Source organism: Vulpes lagopus, chromosome 13 (genome assembly GCF_018345385.1).
Source record: "Vulpes lagopus strain Blue_001 chromosome 13, ASM1834538v1, whole genome shotgun sequence".
NCBI lineage: Eukaryota > Metazoa > Chordata > Mammalia > Carnivora > Canidae > Vulpes > Vulpes lagopus.
This window is the reverse complement of record NC_054836.1, coordinates 6,715,562-6,740,462: the sequence shown is the minus strand read 5'-3', so window position 1 is coordinate 6,740,462 and position 24,901 is coordinate 6,715,562. Positions and strand designations below refer to the sequence as shown.

Sequence of the window (24,901 nt, the reverse complement as noted above, 5' to 3'; positions counted from 1 at the left end):
GATCCTGTGTCAGAATAACCCGGGGGGGGGGGGGGTGCGGGGGGGAGGATTTCATTGACCAGGTCACCTTAAGTCTTTGGGGAAAGAGTCAACAGTTGTTCCCAGGAGTCACAGACTCTTGCACTCTGGCTTGCAAACTTGGCCCACCAATTACTTTTGCTCCATTTCTTGGTCTCTTGGCTTTCTTCCTACCCCTCTCTGAAGCTGCCTGGCTGGCTGTAGCCTGAACCAGCTGAGGGAGGGGCCCTAACGTGGGTGTCCAGGCAATGAGTACTGTCTTTTGCTTGTGGTGCTCTACTTTGCTCTTGCTGTGCATGACTTGGTCATTGTGAAACTGCTGTGGTTTGGCAAGGGCAAGCAAATGGACACTGAATGCCACAAAGCATACACAATCAGGGCAAGCTTTGTCACAGACCAGTAAATCAAATCCGGTCCAATGCAACCCAACACAATCCAATCCAACACAACACAATGCAATCCAAACTAAGAAATGCAATCCAATCCAACACAACATGACCCAGTACAACACTACACAATAAAACAAAATAAGCCCAGCCAGCCGGCAGTTTTATAGCACCTCATTTCCTCATCTCACTCTGCATTGATGGAACTGGTGAGGTAGGGGTCTAGGGAGTGGATTTTCCAGGTCATATTCGATCCCTTATTTACTGATGGTTAACAGCAAGGGAATGTCATGGCAGCATGGTGAGGGCAGTGGGCTCAGGAGTGAAGAGAATGGTGACTTGAATTTGGGTACGCAGTTGGGTTTTTGTTCTGCATCTGTTGTTGGGGGCGCTGAGGTGTAGGGACAGGTTACTAATGTGAGTAACAATCTTCACTGATGTGAGGATGCACCAAAATAATGGGCATAAGAACTCTTTTCGAAGTTTTAAGCTATTGTTAGTTGAGTAACTGCTTTGTAGGCAAGAGTTAAATCTATGTTTTAAAATCTTGGCCTGGAGGCCCTTTAAGAGCTGGGGTTCCTACCCCACCGTGACTCCATCTGGGAAGGCAAAAATCAAATGCTGTTCCTACATTGACTGTTTTCCATGAGTCCGACTTGGTTGATTCCATTTATATTAAGAATATATCAAAGATTTCCAAAATTCCTGGTAGAAAGCGTACTTTGTAGATACATGTTGTTCCCTTGACCCATGCACAAAGGACCCAAACACAAGAAGCTGGCTACAAGACAACTGAGAGAATGTGGATGAGTCCACGTGATCCACCTCCTGACACAAAGTAGGCAGCCTCTTGGTGGTGAGGGAGTATTTTGTGTTTTGTTTGGGACAATAAGTCAATTCTCACCTTTGCTAAAGGAATGAAAATGCTCACTTTCAAGGGTGCTATCATAGGTTTCCAGTTTGGGGAAGTAGTGTACGGGTGATTATTTTGCCCTTGGCCTGCAGGTTAAAGTCCAGTGCCTGGAAGAGCATTCGGGGGGTCTCTTGTGCCTGCGTGCAAACTACCGTCCCAGGCTTTCTGCTCACCTGTCCCTCTGAGGTCACCTGCCCTAGCCATGGCTGGCTGGTCCCCACCACACACACCTGGCACTATCCTTCATCTCCACCTGCTCGTGCCAGCCCGTCACAGGACATGCTCCTCCTTGTAGTTCCTTCTGTTTGAATCATATTCTTCCTTTGAAAGTCAGCTCTAATCACCACTCTTCTGGGAAGTGCCCCTCTCGGTACCATTCTTTCCTTCTTGTGGCCACAAACAGCCTGCTGCCTCTGTACTTCACTCAAGAGAAGCTTGGTGTGGGCAGTCAGGCACATTGGGAAAAATCGGAACTTTCCACCCCTTAACTATATCTGACATCAGGCATTCCGAGTTTTGGTCTATTTATGCACAAAACATGAATAAAAATAACTTTTATCAGAATTGTAGCTCATTTATTAAATCAACGAGCACTTATTGCATACCTACTATGTGCAGTGTGGATTAAATTAGAAAATGTGAAACTGCTTTCTAAATTGTGTGTCTGTGTGTTTTATATCTTAGCTGTTTCAGACAAAAAACCCTTGAGGGTTGAAACCAGCCAAACCTCTTTTGAATCCTTTGCAAGATTCCCTTTGTGTCTTCTGTAGCAGGAGTTTAAACAGAGGTGCTCAGTTCATGCTTAACCATGGTATTGACCTAGACAGAACAAGACCCCCAGAGGTTGCACACAGCAGGTTGGTGTGAGAGCCGGTGGGGCCTCAGTTTCCCCGGCCTCAGTCACAGAAATAGCTCCCCCTGCCCTTGGATCCTCCAACCCGCTCATCTCAGTTGCCAAATGAAAAATGTAGGGAGAGAAAGCTCTGGAGGACGAGCACAGGTTTCCACTGGATAAACAAATGCTTGGGAGAGCAGAGGATAGATTATTGTTAATTATCTGACGCCTTTATTTATGTAGTGTCTGTAATAATAATAATGATAATAATAATAATAATAACTGTCTGAAGTGCTGGCAGCCCATTGGAGACTGAGGAAATAATTACCTGCTTAGAAATCCAGGAGGAAATTAAGTGACGTGAGACGGTTTTGTTGCTGGCTTCTTTTTGTCTGTCTTTCCCAAGTGCTACACGGCAAGCTGACAGGAGCAGAGTCCTCTGGGCTGAAGAGGAACACAGAAGTGTTTCCGTCCCGCTCATCCCGGGTCTACCTTGAGAGGCAGGAAATCAAGTTCACTACCTAGTGAATGCAGCTGCGGGTCCAGCCCGTGGACCCCGTCCTACAGACCCAAGATGGAGGGACATTCTGATCTAGCACCCAAGGCCTTGTGAGGTGGGCGGTCAGTGGGGCTTCTCTTGGAGCCTGGAAGCCAACGACCCCTACAACCTCCTTCTCCTTTCCTGAGATTTCTCGACCCTCAGTCCTGTGCCTCTCCTGTCCACTGGGCTCTCGCATCAGTTCCCCCTCCCTGCAGACTTGGGGCAAAAGGTGGAAGGCCCCAAGAAACAGCAGGGAACAGTGACCCCTGGTGGTAGGCGCTGGCATGAGGCCCGCCAAGGACTACCAAAGAGAAAGGTCTGTGAGAAGAGCCCAACCACCAGCTCCACCCTGAGTCAACCCTTGGAGGGTACTTCACTTGAAGTCTTGGGTCAGTGAGGCGGATAAGCCCTGAGATTTCTTTTTGTAATGATAAATTAGAGTCTTGAAAATGACATAGATTTTGGAGAGATGTTCCCAAGCAAAACTGGTGGCAAATGAGACTCCTCTTTACTTCTCCAAAAATGCCCCCACTTCTCCATCCTGAACCATCTTGATTTCTGTTGTCCCCCCATTAATCTTTCATAAGGCACTCCCAATCTCCTCTGTCAGGGAAGAACCATATGTGGCCAACGAAAACCCATATCAAGCCTCTATAATTGTGTCACCTGGACCCAAGAGTGCACCTAAACTTGCCATTTTGTTCGTGGTACCTAGAGAGACAGGAGACCCCTTCTAAGCCAGGGCCTCTCACTTGACCCCACTCTACCCATCTCTGAAGGTCAGCTTCCCCTCCCTCACTGGAATATGTATGTCTTAAAAGATGCTTAACTCAAAGGAAATTTCCTCAAATTTCATCATTCGGGAATGATGGTGACAGTGGAGAAGATACCTTTCATGCATTCCTCAAAGGGACTCCCTATTCATCTGTAGGTTTACGTAGGTTAAGGCATGCAGCCTCTTTAAGCTGCCGGGCTGAGAAATGGGAGAACGTTCTCATTTCTCAACTGAGTGAGCCCTTTGTGGTTGTTTGGGGACAACCTAAAGGGAAGTGGGAAAATGTGACCTGTGTTCTTCCCTTTCACCAGTGAGTTGCCAAGCTGTATTCTGTAATCCATGAAGTGTGCCAGATTTGACCTCAGCAAGAAGGTGAGAAGGCCAGCCTGCACAGTGGCCTAAATTCTGGCTCTGGAAAATGTCATCATGTCACAATTTCACATTCTACCTCTAGCAGCAATGGCCAAAGGCAGATCCTTAGCAACCACTTTCTACCGAAGCGCCAGTCCCGGACTTCCAAAGGCAACCAGACATAGTCAGCTGGCCGTGCCATCATCACCTCACATTTAACAGATCTCAGACTCACTCTTTATCTTCATATCTCTGACCCCACTTGTCCTTAGTCCCACCGTCCCCTTGGTCATCCAGATGTGACAGTTGAGAGTTGTCACCAATCTTCAAGCCTCATCACCTTCTACCTCAAGTCTTCTCCTTGATTCCCACTGCCTGAGGACTAGGCCATAATGAACATCACAGTCTTTTACTGTCTGGTCTATTCCATTCACACCATCCAATGAGAAAGATATGTTGCAGGGACATGCAGTTTCCTACAGCAAAAAGTCTTATAAAGGGGAATTATTTCCACACGGCCCCAGACTGCCACCATTCAACACATTGTATCCCTTACCATATCTTCAGAATACACTGCATAATACTATAAGGAATTTCATAAATAAGACTTTGGGCAACCATTAGTGGCTTAATATTGACTCTAGGTTTGAAGAAAAAGGTTGGAGGTTATAAGGGCATGTCCCTGAGGTGGAGTGTGGTAGGAAGAGTGGGAGATGGGCACTCAAGGACCATCCATACTCACATCCAAGAGGCCAGATGCAGAGAGGTGGGGTCCAGCTTCTTCCTCAGACCATCAGGAAAGAATTAGTGTCACTCATCCTATGATAAATTTCAATGTCAAGTAAGCATAGGAGACCAAGCCTCTCTCCCTTACCAGTGATGTAACCATGGTACATAGTTATGAGGGATGTGCCTTGGAATATCCTATGAAATAACTGTGATAATAACTAAAAACTTTAGATCAGCATTGATGATGTGCCAGGTGCTGTGCTAAGAATGCTTTTCATCTACTAACTTATTAGTTCTTCCTGTCAGCGAATGTGGTAGGTACAGTTCTTCTTTGCATCTTACGAATGAGGACAGTACGGGATTTGCGAAGTTGACTCATTCCCCAAGAAGTATCATAGCCAGCTCATGGCAGAGCTGGCTCTGGAGCCCATGTACTTAATCACAGCACCACATAATTTCTTGGCCAAGCCAGGAAAACAACATCCTGACATTCAGAATTAAGTGTTGGCCAAATGGAGAAAGGAACATATTAAGACATTAATATGGCATTGGTATATCATATCTACATATTGATTCTTGATGTTACTAACCCAATCAGTGACGTTCCTGCCCTGGGTTACTTGCTGCCTGATCTCAGTTTCCACATCTGAGCGCACAGAGAGAGAGCTCCCACAGGAGCGAGAGCGGTGGCTGTGGGCTCTGCACAGTGCCTCAGAGCCGTGAGATCAATAGTTTAATTGCTGTGAAACACGGGCTGGGTGATGCTGTATAAATAATTATAATAACTGTGGCCGGTGACGGAGAGGATGGTTTTCCAATATCTTATTTTAAAATGCATTTCTCTACAATTAACTCCACAAGCTTCTGGCAGAACGAGTATCCCATACAGGCACAGGGATTTTTGAGGTCCCCCCCGCCCCTTTCGAGACCCTTCAGCTTGGATACCTCATGCTTTTTCCAGACTCTCCCTGGCCTGGATCAAAGGTCACCCATCTGACTTTAGGAGAGTGTCTTTAGGCCCCTCAGCCAAGGGTGGGGGCGGCTTAAAGCGGGGTCTCTGTGGTTTTCCTAGGAGGAAGGGTGGTCAAAAGACCCTTTGTGAGAATCGCAGCCAAACTCCCTGCTGGCCCTGGGGCCCCACGGCTCTCTGCATCTGTGCATTCCAGCACTGTCTGGTGATGTCATACCCGGACAGGGACGTCCTTCTCCACTCCAGAATTCTAAGCCCGGGGAAGGCTGTTCCCCACAGTGTCTTTGGGAGCGGATTTTCTGGCTGCAAACTATTCACATGCCTCACCCAGGCCTCATGAATTCCTGGGTTCTCATTTGAAATAGTTCCAAGTGTTTCTTTCTCAGAGTAGCTGCTATAAAAAAGAAAGAAAGGAAAGAAAGAAAGAAAGAAAGAAAGAAAGAAAGAAAGAAAGAAAGAAAGAAAGAAAGAAAGAAAGAGAAAGAAAGAAAAGAAAGAAAGAAGAAGAAGAAGAAAGGAAGGAAGGAAGGAAGGAAGGAAGGAAGGAAGGAAGGAAGGAAGGAAGATGTGGGCAGTGGCTGCGGGGGGAGATGTGTGGGGATGGAGAGGACAAAATAAGTAACACTTGGTGAGCTGTGAGACAGCACTGAGGGAAGCCCGCTCCTCAGAGAAGATCCGGATACTGTTTACTGGACAATAATGAACCCTGTCACTGTGGCACCTGTTTTTTGTTTTTTTTTTTTTTTGTCAGTTGTTGCTGAGGCCAGATTTTATGCCAGCGAACTTTAACTCTAGTATGGGGCTCTACTCACTGGCTTTGTGGCCTTGGGTTGGATGAATAAAACAGAGCCCTGCTCTCAAGAAGCATAGAGGCAAGTAGAAAGAGGAGTGCGCACGCGATACCCCATGTCGTGATGAGCCACAAGCGCCACACAGGGAAGTGCTGCTGGAGTACAGGCACGAGGCATCATGTCTATACCAGGAAACAGTGGGGGGAGTTCTTGGAGAGAGTGTTGCCCAGCTGAGCCTTGAGTAAACACGAAATGGATCCCACACTTACTTCCGATCCTCTTTTTGGCCATACTGAAAAAAAATAAATAAGTAAGTTCCTGGCTAGCTCAGGAGCCAGTGCCACTTTGAAATTCTGCTGTAGATACCAAATGAGCGCAGCTTGACTCTCTGCCTGTTTCAGGACTTTGCAATCCACTGACATTTGAAAGGAACCCTTAGCCATTCAGCCAGGAGCCAGATGGTGTCACTCTGACCAAAGTCCTTCCCGAAGGGAGGGTGCCCCTTGGCCCGTAGGGTGAATGGCTGAGGCCCCAGCTTTGTTTGGGGACTTGTGTTTGTCTTCCAGGAAGCCACCGCCTTGGTACTTTGCACCAAGTAAATAGAGGCTGTTCTCAGCCTCACAGAAACACACACAGGTGTCCTTGGATGGCACCCCTCGAAAGGGCTGATCCCCCAGCAGCTTGATGGGGCTGTAGGGAAAGAACCCAGAGCAGAGCTCATCAGAGAGAGCAGATGTCGAGGTGATAAGCACTTGTCTGACGCTCCCTGGGTTATTTATTTGTCAAGGAAATTGCCAAACCGTGCCTAGAGGCTAAGCAACAGTCCCAGGGCTTCACGCAGGCAGCTCCAAACAGTCTGACAAGCAGGAACCATATAGGGCTGGCTGCTGTTGCCGGCCCTCACTGCTAGAAAGAGCTATGATGGTCCTTTAAGGACAGGACTCAAAGCCCTGTACCCTTGGGAGAGTCTCTGAGGGGCTGGGACCCTCTTGATCTTTTTCCGGCGTGATTAGAACTCCTGCATCCATTTGTTGATTTACCAACCTGCTATTAAGCAGCTCTAGTGTTCACAAAGCTGTTGGGGTCCTCGCCAGGGGCCTGTGCTGTGCTGCATGAGCGTCACAGTCACACCGTCTCTTCATACTCACTGGGCACAGCACGTCCCAACCAGCAGTCCTGTGTGTTTACTGCTTTCTATGGACCAGACAGTTGAGTAAGAGCCTGGTGACACCCTGCCGGCAACCTTGAGCTTGGAATTCTGAGCCGATATTTCAGAGCTGAGGATATTAAATAAGCCTGAAGGTCTGCCTGAGGTCACAAACGTTAATAAGAGGCAGAATCAGGACGCCAGCCCGGCCGGCTACACAGCCCATGCTTACGCGCCGGGCCGCACACCTGCCCCCAGGATGCTGGCCCCGTGGCTGGAGTCAGCACACCCGGAGTGTGGGGTCAGTCGCGATAGTCTTCCACACCTGCTGAGACACGAGGTGGCTTCAGAGGCTGTGCGGGCCCCTCCGGTGACCTGACAGGAGGCAGTCGGAGTGGGATGGAGAAAGCCATTGGAGGAGTGTCCCACTCCAGGTTCCGAGGGGTCGACGCATCCGAGGTGGCTGAAAGGAAGCAGGGAGGGGACTAGAGGAAGGAATGGGGTGAGGGAAAAGGTGTGAACAGGAGCCGGCTGGTCCCAGTCCCGGAGAGAAGAGGAAGGCCCCCTGCCTGGCAGCAGGGGCAAGGCTGTGTGGGTGCTGCACCCACACCTGCTTTGGGTGGGCAGTGTCTGGGGGTTGCTGGACAATAAGAGGATGACAGGGGTGTTCCTGGAGGGGGTCGGGGCTAAGGCGAGGCCTGGGGGCAAGGACTTGGGCTCCGCTCTAGGGTGCTGATGACGGAATGTAGAGGATGGTTGGGCCAAGGGGGTGAGGTTGAGGACATAGCTAGGAGACGTGAAGGCTGGGGGTGGGGGGCTGCCTCTGAGCCCGGAGAACACTACACAAAGTCTACTCCCTTCATGCAGTCAACAATTGATTCTTGAGTCTCTACTCTGTGCTAGAAGCTTCTGTTCTCTAAGCTAGGACCCGGCTGGTTAGGACTCCTAAAGATCCTAAAGATCCTGCCACAGCTCATGCGAGAGCCCATCCATCTCCCGTCTTCGCCCTACGCCCATTCTCCCTGGGTGCTCCAGCTGGACAGGGGTCTCTCCTCGTTCTGGTACAGCTGCATTGAGCATCTGCTGGATCCCACCCCAGAGGAGCTAGGTCTCCAGGAGGAGAGAATTGCTGACCGCACATCAGCCCCTTGCTGTCATGATGTACCTTGTTCATTAACCCCTGTGTGACTGCAGAGAGGAAATACCCCCACACACACACCTGGCAAGGGTGCCCGGAGCCCAAGGACTGTGTAGGAGGACCAGGAGAAGAGTGACTTGTCTGAGTCCTCGAAGAGGCAGAAGGGGAGTGTGGATGAAGAACCAGGAGTTCGGGGGTCTGGGTCTGACACTGTCCCTGACACCACGCAGGGCACTGCTTCATCTTGAGACAACTGGCCTTGCTTCTCAGCATCCTGCCAGCTCTGACTCTGCCTTCTGCTCCCGATCGGTCCTCAGAGACACCTCTTCTCTCTCTGAGGCCAGGCTGCGGTGCCCCACTTCCCCTCCTGTGGCTCGCCCAAACCATAGGCATGAACTTGTTTTCTTCTTTCTTCATAATGTCACAGGTTTTCTGAATCATGCCCAAGTTGAGCCAGACTCAGGGTTTCCCAGCCAATTCCTCTAGCTGTGGGGCAGCTGTGTGAAGGTGGCTGTATCCACGTCGGTGGAATGCCCATCTGAACATTCCATCTGTGGGCGCAGACACTTCCCCATCCAGTTTCCTGCCCCCTCTGTCCAGCAGTGCCCCCTTTCTCATCTGCTTCAGGCGGCCCAGAGCAGAGTTGTGGGTCCTCTTCTCTTTCCAACCCCTAGATGACCTCGTAAGATGCTAGGAACCCAATCTGTGGACCATGTCTTCCAGTCTCTTGACAGCACATATGATTGCTGCTCCCACTGACCAAGAGTGGAAATCGTGGGAACCGATTCCTTGGAATTGCCTCCATAGTAATCACTGCTGACATTTATGGAAACTGGACTGGGAACTTTCTCTGTGCTAAGTGTTCTATATGCTTGGAACATGATCAGACTCCCACAATAAGAATCACAGTATCTGTTTAACATCTGAGGAAAGTGATCCTCAAAGTTTGGCAGATCATCTACGCCAGAGTTCCTGAGTAGCAGAGGTGGGGTTCCCACCATCTGCTCCTGGGCTTGCCCCCAGGCCCTTCTTCCTGCACACGGCGTCTCAGGAGCAGAGGACTCTGGTCTTTTCTAACATGGATGAGCATAGTCCATCTGCCAAGCCCCTGAACCAGCTGATGTGTGTAAAGCACATGGCGCAGCTCATGGCAAACGCTGAATCAACTATTCATCTCCACTTGTTTTTCTAGGAGTAGGTGCAGTCTGTCCAGCTGCTTGGTGGCCACAGGCACATGGGAAGTGGCACCCAAGGCAAGGTGCCTTGGCATAGGGTTATTGGCATAACCCAAGGGGTATGGGTTATTCAAATAAATGGTGGCTGGGCTCACAGTCTGGCTGACCCACCAAGGTTTCCAACCCATAACTTGTACCTGCTATACTTGCCAGCGAGTATCTTGCAGAGGTGCGGCAAGAAAGGCTGATTTTCAGTATTTCACATTTGGGGTATGCTGGTTTGAACCTTTTTTCTCTTTCATATCAATTCTACTGACTTTCCTTTTTATTTCTTCAACATCTTTCACTCCTAGAGCTGTATCTTATTCTTTGTGTCACACCCAACCAGGGTGGCGGAGGGATGGAGGCCATTGTTCCCCATTTCTCCTTTTGGGGCAGGTGCAAGGTAAGATGTCCTATTGGCAGCCTAGAAGTTGTCCTTCAGTTTTGTGGGTGCATAGCAAGAGACCCAAGGGGGCTCATTTTCCCCAGAGTGTTTGGTAACACAGCGCAGGATCTATGCACACACAGGGCTTGTCTAATTAATTACTGTTTATACTCTTGCAGTTCCTTTCACATCCTTTTCTTCCTGGCTGGAATCAGGAAATCAAAACAAAGCACCCTCATTGGGGCAGTCTGAGCAGGGTCTAAGCCCACATCCTGAGCCCTGGGATTCGAAGCTGGGAAGAGGGGCTGTGGCATGTAAGTGAGTCCACTCTGGCGAGACAGGGCCCTGCTGGCCACTGGGGTCTGGGCCGGACAGTTGCCATCCCTCTCCTGCTTCTGAATCTTCCAGTTAGAATACCCCCAACTGGTCTGGGTTCCTTCCTGTGCCACTAGGGAGCTCTGCATATTGAGACAAATTATGATGTCAATGAGTAGTTTGAACATTTCCATCCATTCATTTGTTCAACCGGTATTTATGGAGCACCTACTACATGGCATGGCTCAAGGGTTGGGGGTGCATCAGTGCACATGAAAGAGAAAGATGTCTGCTCTTGTGGAGTTTACACTCTAGCAGGAGAGACTAACTATGGTGCAATAAGTGAGTAATCACAGAGCTATGGAAAAAAGGAAAGTGGAGCCTGGAAAGGAGATTGAAGAGCCAGAGAGGCAGGGGGGGCGATTTTAGAATGAAAGTCCCAGGGGAACCTCAAGTGACACTATGAGTGAAGCTCTGTGTCCAGGTGTCCACGGCTTGGGGCCAGGGGAATATTGACAGTAAGCCAGGACCTGGAGCCCAAGAGAGCTGCCCTTGGTGGAGGAGAGACTTGCAGGCCCGGCTGTGAACTTAAAGACCGTCTTGTCCACCACCCTACAAACCAGGCACCTCTTCCCCCAAGGAAATGGAGACATGGCAGGAGCTCCTTGCCCTTGGGAGCTCTAACCCTACAACCAGCAAGCCACCTCCCTACTCACAGCTGATATTGGTGTCCCCACACACCCTTCCCGGTCCCTCCTCATCTGTGCAGGAGCTGAAACACCTGCCCTCCATCACGTTGTCTCAGACTTGTAAGGGGAACGTTTGAGAGGCTGTGTGGGAGTTGAGATGTGGCCTCATCTGCAGAGACAGAGAGCGAGCATGTGTGTACACAACTGTGCATTTGTGTCTGGGAGTATGTGTGTGTGTGCCTAAGACTTCCGCCTATGGCAACTCAGGCCTAGAGTTAACTTCTCAGGTCATTCATTCATTCAACATAGGAGTGCTTACTGCCTGATGCTGGCACTCTAGGACGAGTGTTCAACCTGTGTGACAAGATGCTGAGTGACAGTGACCAGATTATGTCACTTAGGGTCTGGGGGTGCCAGTTGAGTAGACTGCATAAATAAGATCTAAAAGTTTCATTATTTTTCCTCCTGAAAGACACCATGGCCCTATAATGTCCCAGGAAAGAGGATCCTGGTCACTCATTTCCCACCAAGGGTCCTGCCTGCTATCTCTGCCTCAGTATAAGGCAGATCAAGGCCAGGACACCTAAGAGAGCCAAAGTTGTATGCTCAAGGCTCTTGAGAGGAGCAGAGCCCAAATCCCTCACCTCCCTCCTTGGGCACCTCACCTGCCCCCTCTTGTCTGCACCCTGCCCACCCCAACACAGGCCCCAGTTTGCAAAGTGATTGGTCTGTCTGGTGCATGTGCTTACACAGGAGCCCCTTGAGATTCTGGGGACTTCGGAGACTTGCCTGAAAGGGAAACAGGTCTACTTCTGGCTCTGGCACCACCTAAATGTGGGGCGCATGTCTCCATAAGCCTTGCCACCCCCTGCCCCCCGCTCTGGGAAGGAGACCTGGCCCTGTGGCCGCCCACATCACCAGGTTGGCTTCCACTTGCCTCTGTGTTTAGGCTTGAGGGTCCTCGGGTTCAATCAGCCCCCACACTGCCTCTCCAGTTCCAGCTCCATTTCTAGGCCTGCCCGACGAGACCCCACCCTCTCCTTCTTGTAGCTGGGCCTGGCCCAGAAATCTGGCAGTGTAGACCTTGACCAGGAAATTTGGGGGAGGACATGAAAGGAAAGAGGCAAGGGAGGACACCGGGGGTTGCCTGTATCTTTAAAGATGAATGGCACTGTTTGCTCATTAGGGAGATTATTCCAAGCAAGAAGGCAGCCAGAACGGTCTAGTGCAAGCATCTGCCTGCTACTGGGAGCCGATATTTATTGTTCAATCCTTCAATGGATGTAAATCAACAGCCCGGCCCAGATAATGTTCCAGTAAACAAACAAGCAGCTGCCAGGAGCTCCCCGGATGGCTGACCTTTGTGGAGGCCACCCTGCTGATGTTTTAATAGCGCTCTGCCTGGCAGCGCAGACACTCACCGTGCCAGGGATGAAGAGAGGTGGATGGGTTGGAGGGAAAGGGGGACATGCTGCTGGGAGTAGCCCGGGCTGCAGACTGAGCAGGAGGGGCAGGCCGGGGATGCCTGGGCACCGGAGTAGGTGTGCCTGTGTGTGCCCCCGGGGGCACACATGCCTGCCCTGGGTCGGCTGCCTGCAAAGGATGGCGCGGTGTGTGCCAGACGTTGTGATGGAGGTTCTTGCGTGGTCCAGGCAGGACTGATGCCCAAGTCACTCTGCCCTAATGCGGGCTCACCCATTGTTGCTTTTCTCATCTTTATGGAAGTATATTTGACAAATAAAAATTGTATGTGCTTAACCTGTAGGACTTGATGTTGTGATATGTGCATGTATACGTACATTGTGAAATAATTGGCGCGATCAAGCTAATAAACATATCGGTCACCTCATAGGGTTACCACTTTCTTTCTTCGTGTGTGTGTGTGTGTGTGGTGTGATGCAAACTCCTAAGATCTATGCTTTTGGCAAATTTCAAGTATACACTGTGATCACATTGCTGTATGTTAGGTCTTTAGAATTTATTTATCCTCTATAACTGAATTTTTATGCCTTGACCAGCATCTCCCCATGCCACGCTCCCCCTGGCCCTTGGCAATCTCTATTCTACTCTCTGCTTCTGAGTCTATTTTAGATTCCACATAGAAATGAGATCATGAAATATTTGTCTTCCTATATCTGGCTTATGTCAGTGAGCATGATGCCCTCCAGGTTCATCTGTGTGGTTACAAATGGCAGGATTCCCTCCCTTTTTTAACATTTAATAATATTCTCCTATTTGCATGCATGTATTACAAATATATAATACATACACTCTATATCCATGCGATATATGTATCAAGTTTTCTTTATCTATTCAGCTGTCAACAGACGCTTAGACTGCTTGCGTGTTTGGCCATTGTGAATAACTCACTGGTTGTTAAATATTGAAATTCTTCCCCAGGACTGGCAGTTAGCTGTGCCCCTAGACCCCCAAGAGCCCACACCATCCAGGTCCTGCTTTGCCCCTAGAGCAGTATTGCCAGGTGCAACTGGAGCCTCTGAGACTGTGCCCCCTGTAGCATCTCTTCTGACTGCTTGGTTCTTTCTCAGCACTTCTTAGATGTTTCTGACTGTCACCCAGCGTACAGGGCAATCCTTGCCAAGCAAGAGGTGTGTCCAGAGTGCCTATAGCCTGAATGCAGAAAGAGAAGGCAAGGGCACATCAAATAAGCTGGCCGAGGGCTAGGCTAGATCAGAACCGAGCCCACACACAGCTGTGTGTTATAACTCACCTGGACTCATGGGGACCACACAGCTCGTTGGAGTTTACAGCTTGTGAGCTCCAGAAAAACGAAGACAGTGGAGCACACGAAGGTCCCAGGAGACACAAGGGTGTTGTAGCCGTGGAGAGGAGTGAGCAAGATCTCAGCTGAGGGAACCTCTAGAAGGATTGTCAGCAGCCAAATTATTAGCAAGGTCGCTTGGAGAGTACAGATCAGAAGACAGGGATGATGATAACCTAGAATTGTGCCATCCAGTAGGACAGCCACTGGCCACACGTGGTCATTAAGCACCTTTAAAAATGAGGCTTGCTAAAAAAAAAAAAAAAGTAAAAATAAAGTAAAAATAAAAAAAAAATAAAGTGTGGCTTGTCCATATTAAGGTCTGCTGTAAGTCTTAAATACCCATCAGGATTCAGAGATGTAGCATGAGGAAACGTATGTAAAATATATCACAATTTTTTATACTGTATATATGTGAAAGTAATAATTAGTATTTGGCGCACATTGTGTTAGATAAAACAGATCATTAAAGCTAATTGTAATTAATTAAGCAATTTTACCTATCTTTTTAATGTCACCATTAGTAGAAAATTTAAAATTTCACATGTGGCCCACATTTGTGACTGGCACTGTATTTCTGTTGTCCGGCGCTGGCTAGAAGAATGTTCCGTTGGGTCTATGGCAAGACTTGAAGGGACAGCCACACCCCATTACAGAACACGTCTACACTCAGTCTCCTCAGGACAGTGCTGCATGAAGAGAACCAGATTCTTCCCTCTGACCCTTCTCCATATTTTCACTCTTCTCTCCCTGGACCAATATGGATATGCCTTTATAAAATCTCTTTGTACCACTGATTTTGCTACTCCAGATCCATCTTCCCGTGGACTTAAAAGATTTTTATCTCCAAAGGTGGCTTTTGAATAAACCTGATATTACTCACTATGTGTTTTATTACCCACATTTGCAGAGTTGGAGGTGCCACGTTGGTAGCCCTTTTGTCTGTATGGTGCACACCCGCTCCCTGAAGTCTCCGTTGGGGCTGAGCCAATGATTCCTGGTTACACTCCAATTAGTGGCCAGATCTCCTGGGAAGAGGGAATGGAGGCCGATGAACACCTTTGGTTGTAGCATTCGCCACTTGGCCTTATGTGTGTGATATCTGAGCCCTTTAGGAGACAGGCCTCCCAGAGGACAGGGCAAAGACCCTCCTTTCTTCTACCGAAGCTGGCTCTGAGCCTGGAACACAGTGGCGTTCCATGAATGCCCTATGGATGATGAATGAATGCAGAGTGTGCCTCTGTCAGGGGGCATGTAGGGTCATGACTTGATCTTCTCCTTGGTGTTAGCCTCAGAGAATAACATCGTTTAAACACCCAAACTTACATTATCAGCTTCTTTACATCTTCTACCTTAAAAAAAAAAAATCAACTTCTATGTCCATCCTTTCTCAGTGCTCAGGTGATCCACAAGTACCACCTGCATAGTGTAAAAGAAGAAATCTTGTTTGTTCTTAGCTACCACCTCCCAAGCTTCGGGGTGGCTCTTGTGTTGGCAACTGAACCAGAGCCACTGGCCAACACATCTCCTTTGATCTCAACTATGCCTTTGTGGCCTGAGGTGTCTTTCCTAGGCTGTTCTCCAGGTGCAGGCATCTGGATTATGTTTCTACCTTATCAGGGGTGGACTGAACATGCTATTCTGTATTCAAGTGAACTTGGCCAGGAGAATGGCTTCTGTTGGTTTTCCCCTGAAATCCCATTTGAATGCTGCTTGCCATGTTGCTGGCCACTTGGGCTGCCACGGAGTATGGGAAATAGTGAATGATGACACCGAGCACTCCTTTCTTCCTCCTGCCTCTCACGTTGAGTATTCCTTGATCACACCTTGACCAGCTCAAGAGTCCATGCCCATTGGTAGAATGTGGCTCCTTTTTCCTGCAGGGAGTTGACCATTTATATAATAACTACTCATTTTCCCCATCTTTATTAAGGCATAAGTGACAAATAAAAATTATATATATTTACGGCATACAACTTGATAACTGTATGTCTTGTGACATAATTGGCACAATCAAACTAATTAGCATATCCATCACTTTACATAGTTAACCAATTTCCTTGTGTGTGTGTGATGAGAGCACTTAAGATCCACTTTCTTAGTAAATTCCAAACACACGATTCAGTATTATTAACTCTAGTCACATTGCTGTATGTTTGATTTTCAGAGCTTACTCGTCTTCTAACTGAAACTTTGTGCCACTTGACCAACATCTCCCCATTTTCCTCAACCCCCAGCCCTTGGCTACCATTATTCCAGCCTTTGCTTCTAGGACTCTCACTAGTTTAGATTCCACATATAAGTGAGATCATGCAGTATTTGTCTTTCTGTGTCTGGCTTATTTCATATAGCATAATATTCTCCAGGTTCATCCACGTGCTTGCAAATGGCAGGATTTCTTTCTTTTTTAAGGCTTTTATATATATATTTATATATATATATATATAAAATATATACATATATACATACATCTATATATGTTTTGTATATATACATATATAACATGTATGTATATCTATATGTGTGTTTGTGCGTGTGTGTGTGTATATATATATATATATATATATATAGTATCTTTTCATCCATCAATGGATATTTAGGTTGTTTCCATATCTTGGCTATTATAAATAATACTGCAATAAGCATGGGAATGCAGTTATCTCTTTGAGATACTGATTTTGTTTCCTTTGAATAAATACCCAGGAGTAGGATTGCTGGATCATAAAGAAGTTCTATTTTTTTTTAGTTTTGAGGACCCTCCGTACTGTTTCCCATAGTGACTATACCAATCTTCATTTTCAGCAACAGTGCCCAAGAGTTCCCTTTTCCCCACACCCTTGCCCACACCTATCAGTGACTACTTAGTGAGCACCAACCGTGTCCTGGGTGCCATGCTGGGCAGTGGAGCTACAAGGCCGAGTCTCCGCTCCCGTGAGATGCACGGTCCCAGCCTTTTTAGCCATGTGCCGCTCTCCTCCCCAGTGCTTGCTGAGGATATACCATTTTTCTGTAGTCCATCTCCATCATTGGCCTTCTTGCTATCCCAAAGAGCTTAGATTCATCTGCTTATCTTCTAGCTCCCTCCTCTAGACCACTTATACAAAATATTAAATAAGATAAGTCATAACACCAGCACTTGGGAAATGCCCCCGGTCCCACTCTTCCATGCAGAAACATGTCTTCTTCTGCCTCTAAGTCGATTCTCTCTCCACGGTCAAACTGCCCAAAGTCCCACAGAGACTCATTATTTTTAAATGTCTTTTCGCATGGAAACTTGCCAAAGCCTTTTGGGAAATCTAAATCACTAAGGGCCAAGCACTGAGCTAGGAATCGGGAGCCCTGAGTTCTAGTCCTGACTGTTACTGGTTTTTCACTGAACTTCAGGTAATGCACAGAACAGCCTCCACCTCAGTTTCTTCATCAGCAAAATGAGAACAGTTATACTAGTAGTCAACATCATAAAAATCCTACAGCCACCAGATGAGACAGTATTATTTAAGAATGCTGTGCAAGGTAGAAAACAAAAATATAAGGGATCATTATTTGAAAATTTACAACAACAAAAAAAGAAAAAAGAAAAAAAAAAGAAAATTTATAACAGCATCGTCTTCATTCATATGCATGATTCTTTCCCAAAAGAACTGCAGTAGGCGCAGACATGGTCCCTCTGGCACTCCTGGGGTGGTGTTTGTTTAACATCAACTACTTTGGTTGACATCAACTACTTTCACTTCCAGAAGGGATATAGGTTTATACAGCCAAAAGAACCTGGTTCAACATGCGTTAGTAGAGTACATGAACACACGGAGGCATGGGCAGAATCAGTCAGACCTTGGTATGGGTTGAGGCCACGCCATTTGCTCAATGTGTGACCATGAACAAGTTACTAAACCTCTCTGTGCTTCACCTGTAAATGGGATGTTAATGCTTACTTTGCAGAGTTATGGGAAGTTAATATATGTAAAAAGCCTGCATCAGACCTGACACGTGGTAGCCACACAGTTATTAGCAGTTCTTGTTGCTATTGTTTACATGAAGCCCAAGGAGCCAGCAGCTGAGCCATCCTACCTAAATTTGATGATTATCCATCATTCAGCCATTTCTACCACAAACTCCTCTTATCCAAGATCTGTGTGAGATTCTTCCAACAGATGGATGAATGAATGCTTTCCTTTCTGCTTTCTGAAATAAGAAGTGGACTATAGAGGGGTGTGGGGAAGCCTGCCTTTCTAATTACTGCTTCCCCCCCACCCCGCCCAGGCAGAGTGTGGAAGGGGGTACCATAACCCCATCCTGCCTCCCTGGGGAAGGCCCATGAAAACTTGCCCTAGGTCCTCCTGGGTATGTCCCTCTGTCCCTGCCCTAGCTCACCCAGTTTTTTCTGATGTCCACCGACATCCAGCACATCACCTGTGCTAAAGAGCAGGGGGTTGGGGCCCAATGATAAAGAAGATTGATCAGGAACTGAATCTAATTTCCCTTGGGGATCAGACCATGGGCACTGGAATGGACTCAGATCCACCAGCATTTCCTAGGGCAGCCTGCTCCTGCTGGCAGCCTTAGGGGGCTGGAGACCAGCCAGCATGCTCAGTATCACTCTTGTAGTTCTTATGCTGCAGCTCCAGAGGTGACTCACAGCTGGGGATGAAGCCTGGCTGGGCTGGGGGCCAAGGCCATCGCCACGCGGTCAGACTTGGGTGGTAATCCCAATTGGTTTTGCATGAACTCTCATTTCATTCAGATTAAGGAAGGACCTGTCCAGGATAGACATCTGGTGGCATGGGGGTGGGCACAGAAGCAGGAGGGCTACTGGAATCTGAGGCATTTTGATTTTCAGAGCTAAAATTATTCCCTTTCATTCCTTTATCGGTTTTTGATTTTGTTTTTGTCTTAGTGAGCTTCATGAGAAATCAGCAGAGAGGAGTTTTAATTGCTTTCTTATATTTCTTCATTTTTTAAATAAATATTTGTCAAGCTCAAATATTTCAGCATCAGAATCAGGAATGACTGGCAAAAGTGTCTGGAACTGTATAGACCAGAGACCCTGACCTCAGCCCCCTACCTTTATCTAGGTGGCATGCCTCAGGGGGTAAACATGAAACCCACCAAGGAACAAGATCTCATGTAATGGGTGGTAGGAAAAACATGGACTTCAGAGTTGAACCTAATTCTAATACTGTCCCCAGTTTTTTTTTAAAAGATTTTATTTATTGATTCATGAGAGATACAGAAAGAGAGAGGCAGAGACACAGGCAGAGGGAGAAGCAGGCTCCCTGCAGGGATCCCAACGCGGAACTCGATCCCAGGACCCTGGGATCATGTCCTGAGCCGAAGGCAGATGCTCAACCACTGAGCCACTCAGGAACCCTGTCTCCAGATTTTATAGCTCAGGCTAATTGTTTAGTGCACCCCTGTCTCATTTTCCTCATCTTTTGTATCAGTATAGCAGTTAGGACTTTTGATGTTGCAAAAAAAAAAAAAAAAAAAAAAAAAGGTCTTTTTATTCTTTTAACAATAAGGAAATAACTTGAGTAACTAGAAAATTCTGACATAGGGCAGGCTTTGGGGTCAGTTTGATTCAGTGGCTCAGGGACATCACCAAAGACTAATTTTTTTCCCCATCTCTGTACCTAAACCTTTCCTGGTTTCAACTCCCCTCTTTATGACAAGAGGGCTGCCCGCAGTTCTTAGAGCTAGCTGTCTTTTTGACCTACTGAGGGTGAGGAGAAATTCTCTCTTGCCTGATCACCAAACACTATTTGTCCCTGCTTTGCTCTGAGTGCACATGTTGATGGCTTGGACCTGCTTTCTCTCAATCACTGTGGCAACAGAGTGAGATTAAACTGATTTGCTTGTGCCCTATTGGGAGCACCCCCCCAGGGGACGCAGGGGGTGGATCCTGTCTTGCCCCTAAGGTGACAGAGGGTGGAATGGATGCTGGGGAGGCCGTGCAAAGTCAGGACAAATGACCACTAAGCCCGCAGGATTGAGAGGATTACACCAATAAGGAATTATGTGCAAAACCATTTCTTAGTGCCTGATGTCTAGGAAGGGCTTAAAAATAGTGCTTAAGAGGAAAACAAACAAACCGAGCCTGGAACAAACCTTAAAGCAAACACACAAATCACAAAATAACCTAGTGTGAGAGTTCGGTGAATTCAACAGAAACGAGAGGCAGCAGACTTTCAGATGAATTGATATCATCAGTAGATGTTAATGTGGTGTCCCTTCTGTAATTTATTTGCTCTGAATAACTTCTCTTCTCCTTGATCTCATGAGAGGCTAAAAATTAAATATTAAAAATTAAAAGTAAGAGTGCATTATGGGAATATATGGAATATAATTTTTTCTTTAGTTTTGTTACTGAAACCTCTAAAATTACACTGTGGGTACCTTATGGAGTCTTCTACAAGTGGCATTGACTCAAGTTTGGTGATCCTCTAGCTATTGCCTCTCCCTGTCTCCCTCTGGATGTTTGATCCCAACCTAGGTGGGTGCCATTGTTAGTACTGGGCAGCGATTGCATTGAATCTATGAGCTCAGGCTCCTAATTCCTAGTGATTCTGATTCTAGAGACCTGGGCCAGCACCCCAGGTCAGATGAGCACCATGTGGCATTGGGAAGCTGCTGTCTAGATTTGTCATCCACTACGGGGGAGCGTGGGCAAAAGTCTGTCCTGGCTGTCTCTGCGTTGTGCAAGCAGTTCTAGGAAGGCCTGTGGATGGCCCAGAGGTGATCTGCCGTGCTAAGTGTTCTCGGAAGTTTGGAGATGACTCATGATCAACGTGCATTTTCCTGGAATGCTCATGTCCCCTTCCCTGGGGATGTGAATAGAACCTCTAGGAGGTTTCAAGACCTACATCTAGTCCTAAGCCTGAAGCAGAAGCCTATGGTTTAATGGCCAGAATGAGTCCACTCAGTGTGAAACTTCTGGAGTTGGCACCCTGCCTGGTTCCCCTCAAAGATGTGCCATACTAATGTTAGGTATTAATAACAGGGGAAACTGGATGTGGGGTATATGGGATCTCTCTCTACTGTCTTTATAAGTTTTCTATAAATGTAAAAGTGGTCTAAAATAAAATGCTTATTAAAAAAGAAAAAACAAACAAACAAACAAAAATATGTGGCAGTGATAGCTGGGTAGCCTTTTCAAAGAATGAGCCTGCATCCTTACACCCAATTATTTTCTGAGAACAAATCTAACAAATAATATCTATCGCCTTTCTGTTACATGATGACACTCTCATGTGAGGCAGCTTCAGTTACCTACTGTTTACCCAATTCCCAGTCCCTGCTCCCTAATACCAACCCTATCCTCCTCTCTGAAGACTATAAGCCAAGCCTCAAAGACTAAAGCCTGAGGCAGAGAGAGCCAGAGAGGATGACACTAGGTGCTTTGTGATACCTGGTTTGGTCTCCCTGCCTTCCCTTCTCTTTGCTTTTCCCACCAGGAGGCCCATGGGGGGCTTCTCACCCCAGCTCCTCATGGCCTGGCCTTGGGGGCAGAGCTCCCTGCCTCTCCCTTAGCTGTTGGGAGGGTGTCGGGGCTGATGCTGGACTTCAGGCAGTGTAGGATCTGAACTCATATCATCTCTCTTCTTCCTCTTCTCCACAGATCCGGGTGGATGGGCCCCGGGGCAATGCCCTCCAGTATGAGACTGTGCAGGTGGTGGACCCCGGCCCAGTCCTCCGGGATATGGCCTTCTCCAAGGACCACGAGCAACTCTACATCATGTCAGAAAGGCAGGTAAGGCTCTTGGGCTCTGTTAGACATTTGTTTTGCTGCTAAGTACTAGCCTGTGGCTCAGTGGAAACCTACGGGAGGCCAGCTGCAGAGAAGGCATTTGATTTATTTGGCTCAGTGTGTATCTTTTTGGTTATGCTGCCTGGGGACTGAGGCTGAGTGCCCTGAAACAGGGAATAAAGCATTTAAAATATCAAAACATCTGGGAGTCTAGAACAAATCCACTACCTTCAAAGTGATGGGTGAGTATAGATTCAGGGCCAACCTTTACTCTCTTTTGAAGAGACACGGTACAGATGCCCACTTTTTTTGGTCCAGATTTCCCTACACAAAGTATAATCTCCTACCAAGGTCACCTTCTATGGTAGGCAAGGATGAGTTGCCCAAAAATCTTGGTTGAGGTAACATCACAGAATGGTCAAATGGATGGAGATTAAAAAAAAAACAGGGTTTGTGTGTGTGAAGTGAGACGATACAGCATATGTTCTGAGCCTTTGTGTATACCTTATAACTCTAGCATGAAGTTCCAGCAAATTCCTTGAGGCCAAGCCAGGCAGAAGAGGGAGGGTGCAGGAATTACTGTTAACTGATACTGAGTAGGAAGTAGCAAAGTTGGACTTTGTTCCTGGAACTCCGCTGAGTACTAAGTAAGTTCTTCAAGGCTCCTTGGCTTATACCAGGGCTCATATGTCTATAGCAGGCAAAGGTATAAATATCAGCTTGCAAATTCCATATATTCAAGAGTATTTCTGGGAGTGCCCTAATTCACAGACCAGAGTGCTCCACCCCACAAGCACTACCCCCTCAAGGGTGGATTAGCGCTGCCACACCTTGCCTCTCTCATCTCTATGTTGGCTGGGTCATTCCCAGGAGCTGTCGCTCCAGTCCATGAATATGTATGTGACAAAGGCAGCAGCCATGAGGGGCAGATCCCATCTCTTATTCATCTTCATTAGTGAGGCCTGAACTCCCCAGAGGACCTTGCCGACAGAGTCTGGATTGTTCTGTCTGTCCCCTCTCCGCATAGGGAAGGAGATGAATACCACATTATGCCACCCACAGGGCTTGTGCATTATGCCTTGGCAGCCCACAGCAGCTCCATCCTCCCCAAGAGCTCGATGACATCTTCTCTCGGTGTGGGACTCCCCACTCAGCCACACTGGGACCCATTGTGGTGCCTTCGTGGAGGCTGCCCTGGTCTGGGGATTGCCTGATGTGGGGCCAACAGAGGCACATTTTACCCCAAGAGACAGGACAGGGTATGAGGCTGCTCCTCTGCTTTCATTCCTTGCTCTTTTTCAATGGGGCCCACATCCCACACACCCTGCCTACCGTTGAGGCCCTAGATACTGAGGGAAAGCAGCTTTCCTTAGTAGAATGAATCCTTTGGAGAAGACCCAGTACCTCCACAGGACATTAAGTATTTCAGGATGTCTTGCCTTACCTGTAAGCCAGGATCTCTGAACCTGGAACTTGAAGAACTTCCAAAGATGGAAAATATAAGCTATGTGGAGCCCCCTCTGATAACTGAGTTGGGATTGTGAGCTCTTTGTCCTCTGCCATTCTGCTTTCCTGAGAGCAGTCAGTGGTCAGTGCCCACTCAGGCTTGGAGAATGAGGTCCACTGGAAGCTCTGGATTATTGGAAAAGAAAGGATGGCAGGAATGGATGGGGCCAGGGCATTCATCTATTCTGGGGCTGCTCCTCGCTGAGATGGAGGGCAGCCTGCTGGCCCAACAGCTGGCCCAACCCTGGTATCCAGTGGGTTTGCACATTCTTTATGTGGGGAGCGGTAGTACAACAAAATGGTTAAGTGCACAGGCTTTGGTGTAAGAATACCTGAGCATGAACCTTAGCTCCACCGTTTACTAAGTATAATTTCAGGTAAGTTCCGTAACCTCTTTAAGACTTAGCATACTCAACCATTGCATGGAAGTAATAATAACATCCGATAGTGTCCCAAGGATCAAATGATACAGTGCATGTAACAAGCCCAGCACAGAGTAAGGGCTTGGTGATTGGAAGCTCTGCAACAGGAGGGTCTGGACATTGCCCGTGTTTGAAGTGAGGCAAGTGGGGGCACCAAGATTCTGGGTGACCTATCAGGTATGGAGCTTAGGAGTTCAGATGGAGGCTGAGGTGGGCAGGGATTCAGTCCCAGTAAAAGTAGATCAAGAACCCACAATCTGCTTTATTGACTGGGCATACCAAGTAGAGCTGCAGGCAAGAGCACTCAGTAAATATTCTAGAGCTATTCCAGCGTCTGTCAGCTGATGGGTTGGTGTCGGCCATGCTGTGTCAGAGCACTTTGCAGCGCTGAGTCTACAGGTCAGTCTGTATAAGCTCAGCAATGATGTCTGCTCTGCTCGGAGGGCACTTCCCTTTCTCATCTGGCTAGTTTTGCGTTATCCATCAAAACTGAGCTGTGCTGCCACATTCTACCATGAGTGATTGATGACTTCTGGGTAGACAACTCTTTGGTAGCTCTTCTCACACTGGGATGTCTTTCTCTCTTACCAGACTGTCAGCAGCTTGAGGGCCACCCTATGTCTTCTTTGTCTAAAACTCACCTCACCTACACCTTTGATATTGATAATTATTTGATGAATGAATGAATGAATCCCCATTGTCATCATTGACCCAGAATTGGAAAAGAGAGGGACCGATACAAATCATCTGCTGCTTATCTTAATTCCCAAGTTTAAACTTATATATATAATCAGAAGACCATACTTCGGACAAAGGAAGTATCTCCCAAACCTCAGTCATCTGTTTATCACCACCATAACTTTTATCCTGCCCTGAACTATTTTTTGCTTTGTGTTTTTATTTAAATAAACATACTGTTTAAACCTCAATAGCCTAATTTAACCACCTCTTACATAGTACTATTATAGATCTGATGTGCTAGTCATATATAATGCCTAATTGTGATATTGTGGCTTATAATAAGAAACATATATTTAGTCTTCATCCCCATTTCTGGCACTGGGCTACTAAAACCCATGGAATTTCCTGAGTGACAAGAGCAATGAGAGAATCTTTTGTTATAGTATTTGGTCTCCTGTCCTCAGTTCCTGAAATCTTCAGGACCCATAAAACTGAAAAGGGTGTCTTGTTATTTGTAATAAACCCCTTTCAGCCACCACTGAATTTTTGTAGGTTTGGTGACTTTT

At 47.3% G+C, this 24,901-nt stretch overlaps 1 protein-coding gene across 5 annotated transcripts in view; it reads left to right on the top strand.

The window, feature by feature from the left end:
• Positions 1-24,901, top strand: part of PLXNA4 (plexin A4) — a 428,345-nt gene that overhangs the window by 247,839 nt on the left and 155,605 nt on the right. For 4 of the 5 annotated variants that reach the window (XM_041727610.1, XM_041727611.1, XM_041727612.1 and 1 more), the window contains exon 4: positions 21,598-21,729. In XM_041727610.1, the coding sequence (XP_041583544.1) occupies positions 21,598-21,729 (132 nt within the window). Of the gene's footprint in view, positions 1-21,597; positions 21,730-24,245; positions 24,461-24,901 lie in introns of those variants that run through there. The other variant, XM_041727613.1, reaches the window with a different exon arrangement.